This window comes from Macaca thibetana, chromosome 16, assembly GCF_024542745.1.
Source record: "Macaca thibetana thibetana isolate TM-01 chromosome 16, ASM2454274v1, whole genome shotgun sequence".
NCBI classification, from domain to species: domain Eukaryota; kingdom Metazoa; phylum Chordata; class Mammalia; order Primates; family Cercopithecidae; genus Macaca; species Macaca thibetana.
In genome coordinates, this window is record NC_065593.1 from 29,711,590 (window position 1) to 29,729,283 (window position 17,694).

At 43.8% G+C, this 17,694-nt stretch overlaps 1 protein-coding gene across 3 annotated transcripts in view; it reads right to left on the reverse strand.

The window, feature by feature from the left end:
• Positions 1-17,694, reverse strand: part of RFFL (ring finger and FYVE like domain containing E3 ubiquitin protein ligase) — an 81,046-nt gene that overhangs the window by 17,372 nt on the left and 45,980 nt on the right. For all 3 annotated transcript variants that reach the window (XM_050765644.1, XM_050765646.1, XM_050765645.1), the window contains exon 2: positions 50-237. In XM_050765644.1, coding sequence (XP_050621601.1) covers positions 50-229 — 180 coding nt within the window. In that variant the 5' untranslated portion in view covers positions 230-237. The remainder of the gene's footprint in view (positions 1-49; positions 238-17,694) is intronic.

The window sequence follows — 17,694 nt, forward strand, 5'->3', positions numbered from 1 at the left end:
ATGGTCCATAGGCTGCAGTGGCAGAGCAGGCCAAGAAGTCAGCACTCACCTTCCTGGCTGTGCTTGCAAAGTGAGCCCCACAGGACTTGCAGCTTGGTTCCAGGCCTGTTGGGGAAGGGAAGGAGCTGTACCCAGGATTGGAATAGGCCTGCATCCTGGCTCCCTGGGGTGGTGGGACCTCTTCAGGCTGTCCATCCAGGCAGAACCAGTTGCAACAGGTTGCCCACATGATAAAATCTGGTGCAAGGGAGGAAAGGGGAAAAGGTCAGAGTTAAGATACACCTCTACTGTCCTTTTGATGTCCGAGAGCACAGGTGAGCAGTGATACTCAATCCACACATGCCACCAAGGTAGAGGGGTGGATGTGTTTTCAAGGATCACAGATTTCTTTTTTTTTTTTTTTTCCTCCCGAGACAGAGTTTCGCTCTTGTTGCCCAGGCTGGAGTGCAGTGGTGTGATCTTGGCTCACCGCAACCTCCGTCTCCTGGGTTCAAGCAATTCTCCAGCCTCAGCCTCCCGAACAGCTTGGATTACAGGTGCCCGCCACCATGCCTGGCTAAATTTTTTGTATTTTTAATAGAGACAGGGTTTCACCACATTGGCCAGGCTGGTCTCAAACTCCTGATGTTGTGATGGGCCCACTTTGGCTTCCCAAAGTGCTAGGATTAAGGCGTGAGCCATGGCACTGGGCTGGGGAAGACTATTGTTAATTGCTTTATATAAACAATGCAACCCAGACTCAAAGAAATAAAACATATAGCTAATATATAGAGAGTTAATGTACAGAGTTGAGATTCTACAAACCCAGGTTTTCTGACTCCAAACCTAACATCCTTTTCCCCATACTATGTTGTCCATTCATTGATTTCTCCTCCTGCCAGCCAGTAAAACTACTCTTACATTTGTACCCCCAATCCTAGATAAACTTCTATCACAGCACCTATTATACTTTCTTGCCCAGGTATATCTTGCTCTTTATTTTCTATTACTAAGCCATAAATTCCTCCAAGGGCAGGGAATATTCTTTCATTATGTACCGTACTGTTCCCTAGCACTATTGTCCACGTAGCAGAAGCTCAACAAATATTTGCTTCCTTCCTGAATCAGAGCCTCTGTAGGTTTATTAAGAAGTGTTCAGAGCCAGGTGTGGTGGCTCACGCCTGTTAATCTCAGCACTTTGGGAGACTGAGGCGAGCGGATAACCTGAGGTCAGGAGTTTGAGACCAGCCTGACCAACATGGAGAAACTCCATCTCTACTAAAAATACAAAATTAGCCAGGTGTGGTGGCACATGTCTGAAATCCCAGTTACTCAGAAGGCTGAGGGAGGAGAATGGCTTGAACCCAGGAGGCGGAGGTTGCAGTGACGGGAGATTACGCCACTGCACTCCAGCCTGGGTGACAAGAGTGAAACTCCATCTCAAAAAAAAAAAAAAAAGAAGTGTTGGCCAGGTATGGTGGCTTACGCCTATAATCCCAGCACTTTGAGAAGCCAAGGTGGGAGGATCGCTCGATCTCAGGAGTTCAAGACCAGTCTGGCCAACATGGCAAAATCCCATCTCTACAAAAAAATACAAAAATTAGCCAGGGGTAGTGGCACACACCTGTAATCCAGCAACTCAGGAGGCTGAGATATGAGGATCACTTAAGCCTGAGAGGCAGAGGTGGCAGTGAGCTGAGATTGTGCCACTGCACCACTACACTCCAGCCTGGGTGACAAAGTGAGACCCTGTCTCCAAAAAAAAAAAAAAAAGAAGTGTTGGTTTATTACTCCCATTTTACATATCAAATGCAGGTACTGGGGACAAAGGGGTGATGATTTCTATGATCAGAAAACAAAGAAGATCTGGATTGAATCCCTCAAATGTCAGAATAACCCAACAATTGTAAGAGGGCCCACTGAAATGCCAAGCATTGATGTGAGATATGAGTGTTTTTCTCAGTCGACTAAAGCAGCCAATGTAGACACATTGAGCCTGAACTCTTTGCTTACAGAGATAATAAACGAAACATTTAGTGTTATTATTTGATAATCAGTTCGCACAATAGAATGCTCTGCTGCCTCCTGACTCATTGTTTTAACAAAGGCACTTTCATAATGTGGAAGGAACTAAGAAGCCAACTGATTCAACCTGGGTCATTTTATAGAGGAAAAAAGAATGAGAACCAGCAAGGGGAAGTAACTTCCTAGGTCAAATAGCTCATAACCTTAGACCTCTTCACTTCTCTAGGTCCTTTTTAGCTTTCCAACACTGCTTCCACTGCACCTGTGATATAATTCTCTCCCCTGCAGGGGTCCCTGGTTAACACCTGTCTCCCCAACTTGCCTCTGACCCCGACCACAACAGGGATTGTGATAGTCTAACAGTGCCCAGTTAGACAGGTAGCTCAACAAGAACCAGCAAATGAATGAATCATATCCAATATCTAAGTCTTCACTAATCACACATTTGTTCAGTCTTCAGCACATCAAGAACATTTCTCTCTTGACTCGATATAACCTGTTTGAGGGTTCTAAGTTCCCAGAAGAGGAACTTAGTTCCCAGGAACTTAACTTCCCAGAAGAAGAATTGCAAGTAATCTGGCCTTTACTTGCAATTAACAGTTCACATGGAATAATGAAGTAAAGAGTTCTTCACAGAGTGTGTGTATGATAAAGTAAATGACCTCTTTGTTGGCAAGAGAATGGAGATAACAGAGGAGGAATAGCCCTCTGAAATAGATATTTTGTAATTTTTTTTTTTTTTTTTTTTTTTTGAGACAGGGTCTCACTCAGTCACCCAGGCTGGAGTGGAGTGGTATAATCTCAGCTCACTGCAACTGCTGCCTCCCAGGTTCAAGTGATTCTCCTGCCTCAGCTTCCTGAATAGCTGGGATTACAGGCATGTGTCATCATGCCCAGCTAATTTTTTTTTTTTTTTTTTTTTTGAGATGGAGTCTTGCTCTGTCACCCAGCCTTGAGTGCAGTGGTGCAATCTCGGCTCACTGCAAGCTCCACCTCCCGGGTTCACATCATTCTCCTGCCTCAGCCTCCCAAGTAGCTGGGACTACAGGCGCCCGCCACCATGCCTGGCTAATTTTTTGTATTTTTAGTAGAGATGGGGGTTTCACCATGTTAGCCAGGATGGTCTCGATCTCCTGACCTCATGATCCACCCAACTTGGCCTCCTAAAGTGCTGGGATTACAGTTGTGAGCCACCGCACCTGGCCAATTTTTGTATTTTTAGTAGAGACTGGGTTTTGTCATACTGCCCAGGCTGGTCTCAAGCTCCTGACCTCAAGTGATCCACCTGCCTCGGCCTCCCAAAGTGCTGGCATTACAGGTGTAAGTCACCATGCCCTGCCAAATTTTGTAATTCTTTAAATCACATGTTGATAGACAAATCTGAGACAGTGTGTAATAATAAAAAGAATATAGAATCTGGAATAAGAAGGCCTCAGTCCTAAGTCCTGCTCTACTACTTAAAGGCTGTGTTATCTACCTCTAACAAGTAATAGACTTTCTGTACTTCATTTTTCTCATCTGGACAGTCTGTATGCTATAAAGCACTATATAAACATTAGTTGTTGTTATCTGCATTATAACAATGCTTTTAACTACAATTTTTCTGGGAAGGCAAAGGTACAAAATAAACCTAATAAACCTACAGATTTCACAACAATTACCATGTGGCTTTCCAGGCTTGTCCCCTGCAAAGAGGACAAGGTTGTAGACAATTCACTAACTTTTTTTTGGGATGGAGTCTCATTCTGTCGCCCAGGCTGGAGTGCAGAGGCGGGAGCTCAGCTCACTGTAACCTCTGCCTCCCAGGTTCAAGTGATTCTCCTGCCTCAGCCTCCCGAGTAGCTGGAATTACAGGCGCCTGCTACCATGCCTGGCTAATTTTTGTATTTAGCCAGGGGTAAATACAATACATGTTTGGGCTGAAGATAAAGGTTTGGGAACACGTGGCCCACCCGAAGTACGTAAAGCCAGAGTGGGGCCGGAGACTGATTAGATGGTCTGGGTCAGAAGAGAAGGCGGCACGGGAAAACCACATCTACAAGGCAGCAGGGGAAAGCCCACAGCAGCACAGAGGAAAAAAGAATGCTCAGAGAAGGTGGAACTGGAGAGTGTTTTTAGTTTCAAGAAGAAATTGTCAACGCTGTCAAATGTCTCAGAGAACAGAATACAAGGAAGAATGCAAAATGCCCAATGGACTAAGGTTTAGGAAAGTGTCCATATGTGTTCTCTGCCTAAGCAGTTTAGGAAGAAAGAAGCTGATAATCATAGGTTGGAAAGTGAGAGTAAGAATTCACACAATTCCAAGGATAAATTATTATTTCAAGAAACTTGACTATAAAGTGAAAGGAAGAGAGAAGGCAGTTGCTAAAGAAGATCTGGTGTCACCAGGATAAATGTAGACATATTCACAAACTGCTGAGAAGTCCCCAAAAGATTAAGAGACTGTAGAGGAAGTGAAGCTGGCAATAAATGGGAGTAGGAGTAAAGGCTGGAGTAGAAAAAGAAGTGATCCGGCTGGGCGCGGTGGCTCATGCCTGTAATCCCAGCACTTTGGGAGGCCGAGGTGGGCAGATCACCTGAGGTCAGGAGTTCGAGACCAGCCTGGCCAGCATGGTGAAACCCCATCTCCACTAAAAATACAAAATTACCCGGGTGTGGTGGCACGCACCTGTAATCCAAGCTACTCAGGAAGCTGAGACAGGAGAATCACTTGAACCCGGGAGGTGAAGTTGCAGTGAGCCACTGCACTTCAGCCTGGGCATTTTGAGCAAAATGCCGTCTCAAAAATAAATAAATAAATAGGAAAAAGAAGTCATCATGTGATCAGGATTAGGGGGTAGGTCTATTCCCAGGCAGGATAAAAGTCACTTCATTCACCAGACAGTGGGACAGAGGTGAAGGCAGGTGTAACCAAATATACGTTTATAGTATTAGCAATAGAAAAGTGGAAGTACGAAATAAACAGGAAAGGGGCTAGGCACAGTGGCTCACATCTATAATCCCAGCATGTTGGGAGGCCAAGGCAGGAGGATCGCTTGAGGCCAGGAATTCATGATCAACCTGGGCAAGACACTGAGACTCCATCTCTATAAAAAACAATAATAATAGGCCGGCCGTGGTGGCTCACACCTGTAATCCCAGCACTTTGGGAGGCCAAGGCGGGCGGATCATGAAGTCAGGAGATAGAGACCATCCTGGCTAACACAGTGAAACCCCGTCTCTACTAAAAAAAATACAAAAAATTAGCCGGGTGTGGTGGCGGGCACCTGTAGTCCTAACTACTCAGGAGGCTGAGGCAGGAGAATGGCGTGAACCCAGGAAGCAGAGCTTGCAGTGAGCCGAGATCATGTCACTGCACTGCAGCCTGGGTGACAGAGCAAGATTCTGTCTCAAAAAAATAAAAAATAAAAAATAATAATAAAAATTAGCTGGGCATGGTGGCACGCACCTGTAGTCCCAGCTATGTGAGAGGACAGAGGATCACTTGAGTCCAGGAGGATGTAGTGAGCTATGATTGTGCCATAGCACACTCCAGTCTAGGCACCACAGTCTAGGCAAGTTTCTGTCTCAAAAATTAAAAAAATTAAAAAGGAAAGGGGAGATAGATTTAGCCACAAGAAAAAAGTAAACTTTTGTTCCACACAAGGAATCTACAGGTTGTAAATTTTTCCTACAAGGACTTTGCACAAAATGGGCAGACCCACCTGGTAAGGCACAATCAGTAGGAAAAACTAGAAAGTTGTATATTGTTTAAATCCATGTACTTTTTTTTTTCTTTCTTTTTTTTCTTGAGACAGAGTTTCACTCTGTCACCCAGGCTGGAGTGCAATGGCACGATCTTGGCTCACTGCAACCGCCACCTCCCATGTTGAAGTGATTCTCCTGCCTCAGCCTCCCGAGTAGCTGGGACAACAGGGAGCTACCACACCCAGCTAATTTTTGTATTTTTAGTAGAGATGGGGTTTCGCCATGTTGGCCAGCCTCATCTCGCACTCCTGACTTCAGGTGATCCACCTGCCTTGGCCTCCCAAAGTGCTGAGATTACAAGCGTGAGCCACCATGCCCGGCAAAAATCCATGTACTTTAACAAGCGCTTAGGAAGCACCAGCTTCCTAAGCTATATTGTGGGTACTGGAAACACCAAAAGTGATTTCGACTAGGTCCTTGTCCCGAGGGGATCTGGGGCCTTGAAAGGCATATAACTCAACCTGAACATCTTGATACAAGACAGAAGAAAACTCTTCTTTAGCTGGAGTCAAGAGAACCCATCTTCCTCCATACTATTTTTATTCTCTTAACTTTGGTTCTAACCTTAAGTGCCTCTTCTGAACATCTCTGAAAGAAGAGCTATCAGCCTATTCAAGTATTTGGCTAATTTTAAAAAGGAGGCTGCCTGGCGTGGTGGCTCAGGCCTGTAATCTCAGCACTTTGTGAGGCCAAGGTGGGCGAATCACATGGTCAGGAGAGCAAGACCAATCCCAGCTAACATGGTGAAACCTCGTCTCTACTAAAAATACAAAAATTAGAGGCCGGGCGTGGTGGCTCAAGCCTGTAATCCCAGCACTTTGGGAGGCCGAGACGGGCAGATCACGAGGTCAGGAGATCGAGACCATCCTGGCTAACATGGTGAAACCCTGTCTCTACTAAAAAATAAAAAAAAAAAACTAGCCGGGCGAGGTGGCGGGCGCCTGTAGTCCCAGCTACTCAGGAGGCTGAGGCAGGAGAATGGCGTAAACCCGGGAGGCGGAGCTTGCAGTGAGCTGAGATCCGGCCACTGCACTCCAGCCTGGGCGACAGAGCGAGACTCCGTCTCAAAAAAAAAAAAAAAAATTAGCTGGGCGTGGTGGCGGGCGCCTGTAGTCCCGCTACTTAGGAGGCTGAGGCAGGAGAATCACTTGAACCCGACAGGCGGAGGTTGCAGTGAGCCAAGATTGCACCACTGCACTCCAGCCTGGGCAACAGAGCGAGACTCCATCTCAAAAAAAAAAAAAAAAAAGTTGCCATTCTGTTATCCCATAGTCTCCAAGTTTAGATGGAGAATGAAGTCTTATGCTAGGAATATACATATGTGGGGAAGGGGGTTATTACAGGAAAGAGCAGGTAGTGGCAAAATTCTCCAATGCTAACATACCTTAGACCTGCTCAGTCTAACAGAACAGGTTTGCCAAAGTCAGCCGACTAGGCTTTTACTCTCTCCCTCTCCCTCTCTTTCTCTCTCTCTCTCTCTCTCTCTCTTTTTACTTTTTTCTTTTTTATTATTATTTTTTTTTGAGATGGAGTTTCACTCTTATCACCCAGGCTAGTGTTGGGACTACAGGTGTGCATCACTACACCTGGCTAATTTTGTATTTTTAGTAGAGATGCGGTTTCACCATGTTGGCCAGGCTGGTCTTGAACTCCTGACCTCAGGTGAGATATGCCTGCCTCAGCCTCCCAAAGTGCTGGAATTACAGGCATAAGCCATCACGCCTGGCCACTCTGACAGGTATTGAAACAAACAAACAAAAAAAACCATGTCCTAATGTGGTCAGTTAGAAGTACTCTCCTGCCAAACTGGAAAGCCCTAACCCTAAATAACAACTACGTTCAGGGTTATATCAGAGGGTGGAAGGAAAGAGTTTGTAACAACACTATACAAGCTAAAATACTTTTCTCTTGGGAATACATTTTTCATTCCTCATCCCTAAATAGATAGATATACATACATGGCATTTGATATTGCTATTAAAGGACTGAAAGTGGAACTGATTGTGAGGTGTAGAAAGAATTCTCCCTAAGGTGAAAACTGAAAAAATTTCTCTCTTATCTACAAACCTCTTTCTGATGTTGAAAGAAAATGATCAGATCTTCACTCAGGGCTTGAACATTCCTTCCCAAACTCCCCTCACCCTCTTCTTAAAAGACAGACTTGGCAATTTAATCCTCAAAAACAGTGTCTAACTGCTGTCCTACAGAGCTTGCTTGAAGCCTACTAGGGTCTCCTCTTCCACTTTCCCTAAAGGGGAGAAAAATGGGAGATGTAGGGCCAGTAGTGAGTAAGAACATTTACTATTCCCTGTGGAAGAACCCTGTGATATGAGGCAAGAATGGCTAGCTAGCATGTAGGATTTTGTCAGCTTGATAGGTATGCTAGTATTTCTTGGGAGACTTAGCCCTGCTGAACAGGAAAATAACAGTGTTAATAACAGAATAAAACAAATTACCTATTCCAGGTAGGCTTGGTACAGTCATAGTTAGAGGCAAGAGAGTAGATAATGTGATTTCAACCTACAAAGTCCTAGATTCCTAAGTAATTTTAAAACACTTCTCCGCTTGTTCACCTGCCCAAGGCAAATAATTTAAAGTAGATCAGTGGTTGTCATGAGTCTTCCCAAGAAGGGGAGAGAGGAGTAAAAGGGCCATGCTGGTTTGCAATGTAACTCCAAAACCAGCAAAAAGCTAAGGCAGTAAAAAAATCCCCAAGGTTCTCATCCAATCTATTCTGATTTTAATTAACTGCTCTGTGCACCAAGGTAGTTCTGCAACAACAGGCTTTACACAAAAGCACAGACAGCTACATCTTGGAATCAACACACTTATGGTGCACCCATTGTATAACGGTTTACAAAAATCCTTTTAAAATACCTAAATAAAATGCCCCCAAACCTTAAAGAAATGCCTTTCTGACATGGCAAATCAGAAAAGGGCTGGAAAGCAAGCCTTACAGAATCATGTCCGGTTTGTTGAGGGTGGTACATCTACTGTCACTAACATATTTCTGGAATGGTTAAAAGCATCTATCTATGTTGTTAGTGCATAAAGAAAAGTATCCCACGTTACGAATCATTAGTACAGAATGGACTTAGCTTCATCTTGTATATTATCATTAAAAAGCAATTAAAGTACAATTGCAATGGTTTTGAAAGGAAATTCTGTGAAAAGCCTATCATTAGGGCTTAGGCTAAGTCTCTAAAATAACTGATAAGTAATTACATATTTTGAGAAGTAAAGAAGAAAGTAGCTACTCTCTGCTGGAAGAATGTTTATTTGCCAGGCACCGAGATAGGTACTTTTACCTAGTGTTATCGCATGTGATCCTCATAGTTCTGGCAAGGTAGATTAGTTCTTCCCATTTTCAGGTGAGAAAAAAGGGTTCGGAGAAGTAAAGTAACTTGTTAAAGGTCACAGCTAGAGGATAGCAAAGCCAAGATTTGAACCTTGGTCACTTAGACCTTGAAGCCCACCCTCTTGAAATGTAGTCCCGATTTAATTTAAAAAATCAATCTGTCTACCCTGTGGCCCATCCCCTCTGGCTTTTGCTTTCCATCTCTACAGGAACTTTCCTATCATCATACAGGTATGCTCCAGAATCTCCCAGATGTTAAAAACTCTTGTCATAATGGAAGTACAAATTACGACCACCAAGTGTTACCACCACTGGAATAGCTAAAATGGAAAAGAGATACTAGCAAATGTTGTAAAGAGCAACTGGAGCAGCCGGGCGTGGTGGCTCACACCTGTAATCCCAGGCAGGCAGATCAGCTAAGGTCGGGAGTTCGAGACCAGCCTGGACAACATGGTGAAACCCCGTCTCTACTAAAAATACAAAAACTTAGCCAGGCGTGGTGGCACACGCCTGTAATCCCAGCTATTCAGGAAGCTGAGGCAGGACAATCACTTGAACTTGGGAGGCAGAGGTTGCAGTGAGCCCAGATCGTACCATCGCACTCCTGCCTAGATGACAGAGCAAAACTCTGTCTCAAAAAAAAAAAAAAAAAGGAAAAAGAGCAACTGGAACTCTAATATTGGTGGTGGAAGTGTAAATCACTGCAACCAATTTGGAAATTGTGTGTGTGTGTGTGTGTGTATGTGTGTACATGCACACACACATCTCTTTCCACGGCTTTGCAATTCTACATCTAGGCATATACCCAAGAGAAATTTATATTCACCGAAACAGTTTACAGGAATATCCATGGAAGCCCTACTGTAATAGCCTCAAGCTGAAAACAACTGAAGTGTCCATCAACAGTAGAATTATGATATGTTTACAGAGCAATGAGAAAAAACAAACAACTGATACATGCAATAGTACAGACGAATCTTAAGTTGAACAAAAGAAGCAGGCACAAATGAATACATGGGAAATGATTCGTTTTACATAAAATTCAAAAACAGGCAAACTATGGTGTTCAAAATCAGGATAGTGGTCATCCTGTGAGGCAGGATTATAGATGGAAGGCAGCCCAAGGGGCTTCTGATAACATTCTGTTTCCTAATCTGAATGCTGATTATGTAGATATGTTGGCTTTGTAAAAATTCATCGAACTGTATACTTATAATTTGTATGCTTCTCTAGTTACACTTGAATTAAAAGTTTTTATGTTTTTGTTTTGTTTTGTTTTGTTGAGACAGGGTCTCTCACTCTGTTGCTCAGGCTGGACTACAGTGATGCGACCATGGCTCACTGTAGCCTGGACCTCCCAGGCTTACCTGATCCTCCTGCCACAGCATGCCGAGTCACTGGGACTACAGGCGCGCGCACCACCACACCTAATTTTTTGTATTTTTTTGTCGAGACGGGGTTTCATCAAGCTGCCCAGGCTTATCTTGAACTCCTGGGCTCAAGCAATTCACCCACCTCAGCCTCCCAAAGTGCTAGGATTACAGGCATCGGCCCCTGCACCTGGTCTATATGACAGATTTTTTCTTTTTTTTTTTCTTTTTTTGAGACGCAGTCTCGCTCCATCACCAGGCTGGAGTGCAGTGGCGTGATCTTGGCTCACTGCAAACTCCGCCTGCTGGGTTCAAGCAGTTCTTGTGCCTTAGCCTCCTGAGTAGCTGGGATTACAGGCACGCACCACCACGCCCAGCTAATTTTTGTATTTTTAGTAGAGATGGGGTTTCACCATGTTGGGCAGGATGGTCTCGATCTCCTGACCTCGTGATCCACCCACTTCGGCCTCCCAAAGTGCTGGAATTACAGGCGCGAGCCACCGCGCCCAGCCAATGACAGATTTTTTTAAAGCACCTAGTCAAATATTTGTAATTTGTAAAAAAAAAACCCAAAAAATTAAAAAAAAACCATTTTGACCACGCATTCTCTCCCTCCCCAGTAAAGCTCTTTTTCTGTGATCTCCTCTAAAATCAAATTCCTCCAAATATTTGACTCCACTTTTTTTTTTTTTTTTTTTTTTGAGACGGAGTTTCACTCTTGTTGCCCAGGCTGGAGTGCAATGGCACGATCTCGGCTCACCGAAACTTCTGCCTCCCGGGTTCAAGCAATTCTCCTGCCTCAGCCTCCCGAGTCGCTGGGATTACAGGCATACACCACCATGCCCGGCTAATTTTGCATTTTTAGTAGAGAGGGGGTTTCTCCATGTTGGTCAGACTGGTCTCAAACTCTCGACCTCAGGTGATCCGCCCACCTCGGCCTCCCAAAGTGCTGGGATTATAGGTGTGAGCCACCACGCCCGGCCGACTCCACTTTCTTAACCTCTAATTCACTCTTAAACTTTCTCCAATCTATCTTGAGCCAACCACTATTCCTAATCTCTTCAAGATCACCAAGGAATTCCAAGTGGCCAGATCTAATTGACACTTCTCTATCCTCATCTTAATCTTTCAGCAATGCTGGACACAAGCGACTCTCCCCCTTTAAACATCTCTTAGCTTCCAGCACTCTGCACCCGTGGCTTTCCTCCTACCTCAAAGCCTTTTTGCTGCTTCTTAACCCTCCCTTTGTTCTTAAATGTTGTGAGTGTCCAGGCTGTCTTGGGCCTCCCTCTCCACCCATACCTCAGGTTGCTTTAAATACCTTTCTTGGCGGGGCGCAGTGGCTCAGGCCTGTAATCCCAGCACTTTGGGAGGCCAAGGCAGGTGGATCACTTGAGGTCAGGAATTCAAGACCAGCCTAGCCAACATGGTGAAACCCCATCTCTACTAAAAATACAAAAAATTTGCCAGGCATGGTGACAGGCACCTGTAGTCCCAGCTACTTGGGAGGCTGAGATAGGAGAATCACTTGAACCTGGAATGCAGAGGTTGCAGTGAGCTGAGATCATGCCACTGCACTCCAGCCTGGGTGACAGAGCAAGACTCTCTCTCAAAAACAAAAGCAAAAAAAAAAAAATTAAAAACACTTTTCTTAAATCAAAGATTCACAAATTCCTACCTTCATCTTCCCTGCCCCTGCTGATGGGCTAAATCATCGTCTTTCATATATTAATCACATTTCCCTCCTTAGGCCTTTTAGATTTGTTGTTTGTTCCTTCTGCCTGGATTGGTCTCCCTAGAACTTCCTATGTTTAGCTCCTTCTTGTCATCCAAACGTCAGCTTTAATGTAATTTTCTTTTTTCTTTTTTTTTTTTTTTTTTTGTGAGACATAGGGTCTCTTTCCACACTGGAGTGCAGTGGTTTGATCACAGCTCACTGTAAGCTCGAACTCCTGGACTCTTAAGGATCCTCCTGCCTCAGCCTCCCAAAGCTCTGGGATTACAGGCGTAAGCTACCAGACCCAGCCTTTTAATGTCATTTTCTAATTTCACCATAACATTTGGTATTAGCTGACATTATTTGCTTACTTATTAACTGCTTTACCTAACTGGAATAGAAATCCCATGACGGCAGGGACTTTGTGCTCCACTGAATTTCCAGAGTCTAGAATGGCTTCTTGGGTAAAAGAACAGCCTCTTAACAGGTTTCCTAGCTTTAATTCTTGCCTCTATCCAACTATTTCTCCACAAGGCATCACCCACTCCCCTCCTCCCCTCAAAACACACACTTAAAGCTCTTTAACGTTGCTTGTCCCTAGAAGTGATCTTCCTTGGATGGATTATCCAAGGCATCTACCCACTGAAAGAAACCATGTTAACTCTTTGTACATAAAAATGTTTAAAAACTCTTCAAAAAAAAAAAGTTCTTTCATGGACTCTTATTGCATTTTAGAATAAAAATAATCACTTCTTACATGGTTAAAGACCCTGACCACTTCTCCAATTCATACCGTGCTACTTTTCTCACTTGGTAACTTCAAGCCATAGTGGGCTGGTGTGTGAAGAACCGAAAGGTCACTACCTGATACCTGAGATGAGACCTGAAGGCTGAGAAAGGATTCTCTTTTACTGCACCCAGCTAAAAAGTATAATTCTAAAATGATGGCTGGGGATGGTGGCTCACTCCTACAATCCCAGCACTCTGGGAAGCCAAGGCAGGCGGATCACGTGAGGTCAGGAGTTCAAGACCAGCCTAGACAACATGGTGAAACCCCGTCTCTACTAAAAACACAAAAATTAGTGGTGTGGTGGCCAGCACCTGTGGTCCCAGCTACTCGGGAGGCTGAGGGAGAAGTATCGCTTGAACCCGCGAGGCAGAGGTTGCAGTGAGCCAAGATCGCGCCACTGCACTCCAGCCTGGGCAAAAGAGCGAGACTCCCTCTCAAAAAAATAAATAAAATAAAATGCCAATGACCTACATGTTTCATAGGCCCTGCTGGCTGGAAAGCCCAAGGTCTCTCTCCTCTCTCTGGTCACCCAAAGCTTGGGTTTCTTACCACCCAAGGCCCTTGGTGGGACAGGCCCTGACACAGCTGATGTATACCAACAACATAATTTTAAAAATCACAATGTCCTGAGAACTCACCTGAAATTTAAAATCATCTCTTAGCTTGGAAGGCTGCTTACTTTTAAAATAAATTAGTCTGGCAAGCAACTTGAAATCCTTTGAAACTGTTTACTGGAATTTTGCAGTAAACCTGCCTGAGGTATCCAGCTTGACTTGTAAAGATTTAAAATGCTGGTGACAACACAATGAGCATAAAATAGGGCAACTGTTGCATTTGTAAGTAAGCAGCCTGCTGAGTAAACCATACTACTAACTGGTCTCATGTGCTGGGGGTGGGACAATGAAGCATGTTCTCTGTGATAGTGAGATTATTTCTGAGATATTTATTTTAAAATAAATAATTCAGTGGACAGGTGCAGTGGCTCACACCTGTAATCCCAGCACTTTGGGAGGCCAAGGTGGGCGGATCACCTGAGACCAGGAGTTCGAGACCAGTCTGACCAACATGGTGAAACCCCATCTCTATTAAAAATACAAAAAATTAGCTGGGTGTAGTGGCGTGCACCCATAGTCCCAGCTACTCAGGAGGCTAAGGCAGGATAACTGCTTGAACCCAGGAGGCAGAGGTTGCAGTGAGCCAAGATCACATCACTGTACTCCAGCCTGGTGACACGACAAGACTCCATCTCAAAAGAAAAAAAAAGAAAAGAAAAAAGAATTCAGAATACCTAAGTCACAGAGAAGACATGTATATGGTAGAACTTTAGAACCCAAGGTCTGAATTAGGAAAAACAGCCCTGCTGAAATGGTACATGGGCTGGACATAAACAAGGAATATTTCACAGGCCAGAACTCAGGGGAGGAAAACACTTCCAGAGCTTTAAATACTAACAGACATTTTCTATCCTCCAAGGCAGTCCTTTGGATATGGGTAATGGATACATGCATATTTCCTAGGTAAGAATTTTATTTTAGGGCTAAAGTTTAAGAAGACAGAACAGTTGGAGAGAAAGGTGGGGGGAAAAAGGCTGTTCCCAAATATGTTTTACTCTGGCTTTAAAATCAGTCAGACCAACCTTAAATCCTGGCTCTAACATTGAATAAATGAATGAGCTTGAGTAAGTTGCCACTATGAGCTTCAGAGTAACAGGAACAAATTTCCTACACCTCACAGGCTGGACATAGAGGTGATGCTCAGTATAAAGGGGGATCATAACTTCACTGGACTTTTCAATCTTACATCAAGAGCAGAGGGCAGTAATAGACATTCAGTAAATAGCCATCATTATAATAAGGCACGGGTTCATGAGGATTAAATGTTTGCCTTTGCCTCTCTCCAAACCAGCTTCCAGAGCCTCCATTCACACTGAGATGTCAGTAACATCAAAGACAACAAGCACTGGAGTCTCCTCTTTCCTTCAGTCCCCAAGTCATACTTTAATAAAGGATTGAAGCTTTAGACATGACATAATCTTCTGTGCTATTATTTCAGATGGCAGACAAGGGGAAAATTGGGGGAGTTATTCAGAACTTGGGGTTCCTGAAGTCCTTTCTCAGAAGATAACAAAGTATAAACATTACAAGACACCTAAAATGTGCCAAGTTAGTTGTTATGTTTGCATCTGTTGTCTTATTTAACACAGTAATCCTACAAAACTCAGAATTAAAATGGTCTGATTTTTGTAGGATTCAAAAGTACCTTAAGCACCTTGTACAAAGTATAATACATAGAAAAGCCATTCCTGGGACTATAGAACTTTAATTTATACATCCCATAAATCATCTGCATTTCTAGTTTCTACAAGTTCAGGGTACCAGTGATATAGACCCCCAACTTTCTAAAGATAAAGCCTTTGATATTTAAGGTGTATTTCAGTTTCTCTTCTTACTCACCTTTGCTCCAGTTGAGGAGGAGTTTCTGACTTGTCTCAACTGCAACTAATGCTCTATTTCAGTCATTCATTTATTGAGACAAGTCTCTGTCACCCAGCCTGGAGTGCAGTGGCACCATCATAGCAAACTGCAGCATTGAGCGATCGTCCCACCTCAGCATCCTGAGTAGCTAGGACTATAAGTCCCCACCACCTTGCCCAGCTAATTTTTTTTTTTTTTTTTTTTTTTTTTTTTTGTAGAGACAGGATCTCACTATGTTGCCCAGACTGGTCTTTGAACTCCTAGCCTCAAGCAATCCTCCTACCTGGGCCTCCCAAAGTGCTGGGATTACAGGCAATGAGCCAGTGCACCTGGCCTACCTTCCTTTTAATAAGTGTTGTCAGCCGGGTGTGGTGGCTCATGCCTTTAATCCCAGTGAAACCTCGTCACCACTAAAAAGACAAAAATTAGCCAGGCACGGTGATGGGTGCGGGGCTGAGGCAGGAGAATTGCTTGAACCTGGGAGGCGGAGGTTGCAGTGACCCGAGATCGCACCACTGCACTCCAGCCTGAGAGACAGAGTGAGACTCCATCTCAAAAAAAAAATAAAATACGTATTGTCACTGGGTAACTAGTAAATAATAATGAAAGCAAATCCTTAGTGCTCAGGGCCTTACTCCTTACTCTACCCTATTCTTTCAGTTCTTCCACGCCAAGGTTATTTTGGCTTTAGGAATCTCTCTCCCTCAAGCTATTCAGCTATTCAGCTATTCTCTCAGCGTGGAGCACTCTTGCCACCTCACCTCCCTTACCTATCATTTATTTACATCATTTATTTCCTCAGGGAAACCTTTCCTGATCCTGTCTGTGCTCTCATAACATCTTTTTTTTTTTTTTTTTTTTTTTTTTTTTTGAGACAGGTCTCACTCTGTCACCCAGGCTGGTGACATAGTGGTGCGATCACAGCTCACTGCAGCCTCAATCTCCCAGGCTCAAGTGATCCTCCCACCTCAGCCTCCCAAAGGGTTGGAATTATAGGTGTGAGCCACCATGCCTTGCTTCATAGAATCTTATACACTTCCTTATAACCAGAATTGATTTATCAGACTATTTAGCATGAATCTCCAGTACCTCTGGGGAACGTAAGAGGAACAACAGGCAAGGTCCTTGAATCTCATGATGATTACATTCTGGGGGAAAGAGCATTCTAGCAGCACTGTATCTAATCAACTGGCTAACAATTTGTATAATTCTTTTTTTTTTTCTTTTTTTGAGACAGAGTCTCGCTCTGTCGCCCAGGTTGAAGTACAGTAGCACGATCTCAGCTCACTGCAACCTCTACCTCCCAAGTTCAAGCAATTCTCATGCTTCAGCCTCCTGAGTAGCTGGGATTATAGGCACGTGCCACCATGCCTGGCTAATTTTTTGTATTTTTAGTAGAGATGGGGTTTTACTTACTTTACTTTACTAAGTCCTAGGATTACAGGCATAAGCCACCATGCCCAGCCTGTATAATTCTTTTTAAACTATTTTTCTTCTATATTTAGGGTGTGGAAAGTGAAACAGGAAACAAGAGTGAGTCTATTTCACAGCTTTATTCTCAGCTTTAATGCCAGGTAATCAACACATACTTGTTGAATTATTAACTAATAATAACAGCAATAGAGTGCTTTTTTAAAAAAACAGGACAGAAATTCATGCTTAAAATCGCACAATTGGCAAGGCATGGTGGCTCACGCCTGTAATCGCTGAGCCTGTAAACGCCTGTAATGCACTTTGGGAGGCTGAGGCCAGCGGATCACCTGAGGTCAGGAGTTTGAGACCAGCCTGGCCAACATGGCGAAACCCCATCTCTACTACAAATACAAAAAGTTAGCTGGATGTGGTGGTGCACGCCTGTAGTCCCAGCTACTCGGGAGGCTGAAGCAGGAGTATCGCTTGAACCCGCGAGGTCGAGGTTGCGGTGAGCCAATATTGTACCACGGCACTCCACCCTGGGTGACAGAGTGAGACTCTGTCTCAAAAAAAAAAAAAAAAGCCAGAAACTGCACAATTATGATTCCAGGATGATCAGTAAATTAAGGATTTTAAACACATATAACCACAGCAATACCTTGAAGGAAAGACCGAAGAAAATTATTTGTCTGCTGAGATTACTTGAAAAACAAAAGAAAATAAAAATGGTTTAAATTGTTATTATAGAAGGACAAAACCAGAAAAGGAGAGCCTGGAAGAGGAATAAGACTGTCACTTCCATCTCTTACTAAAAAGACACA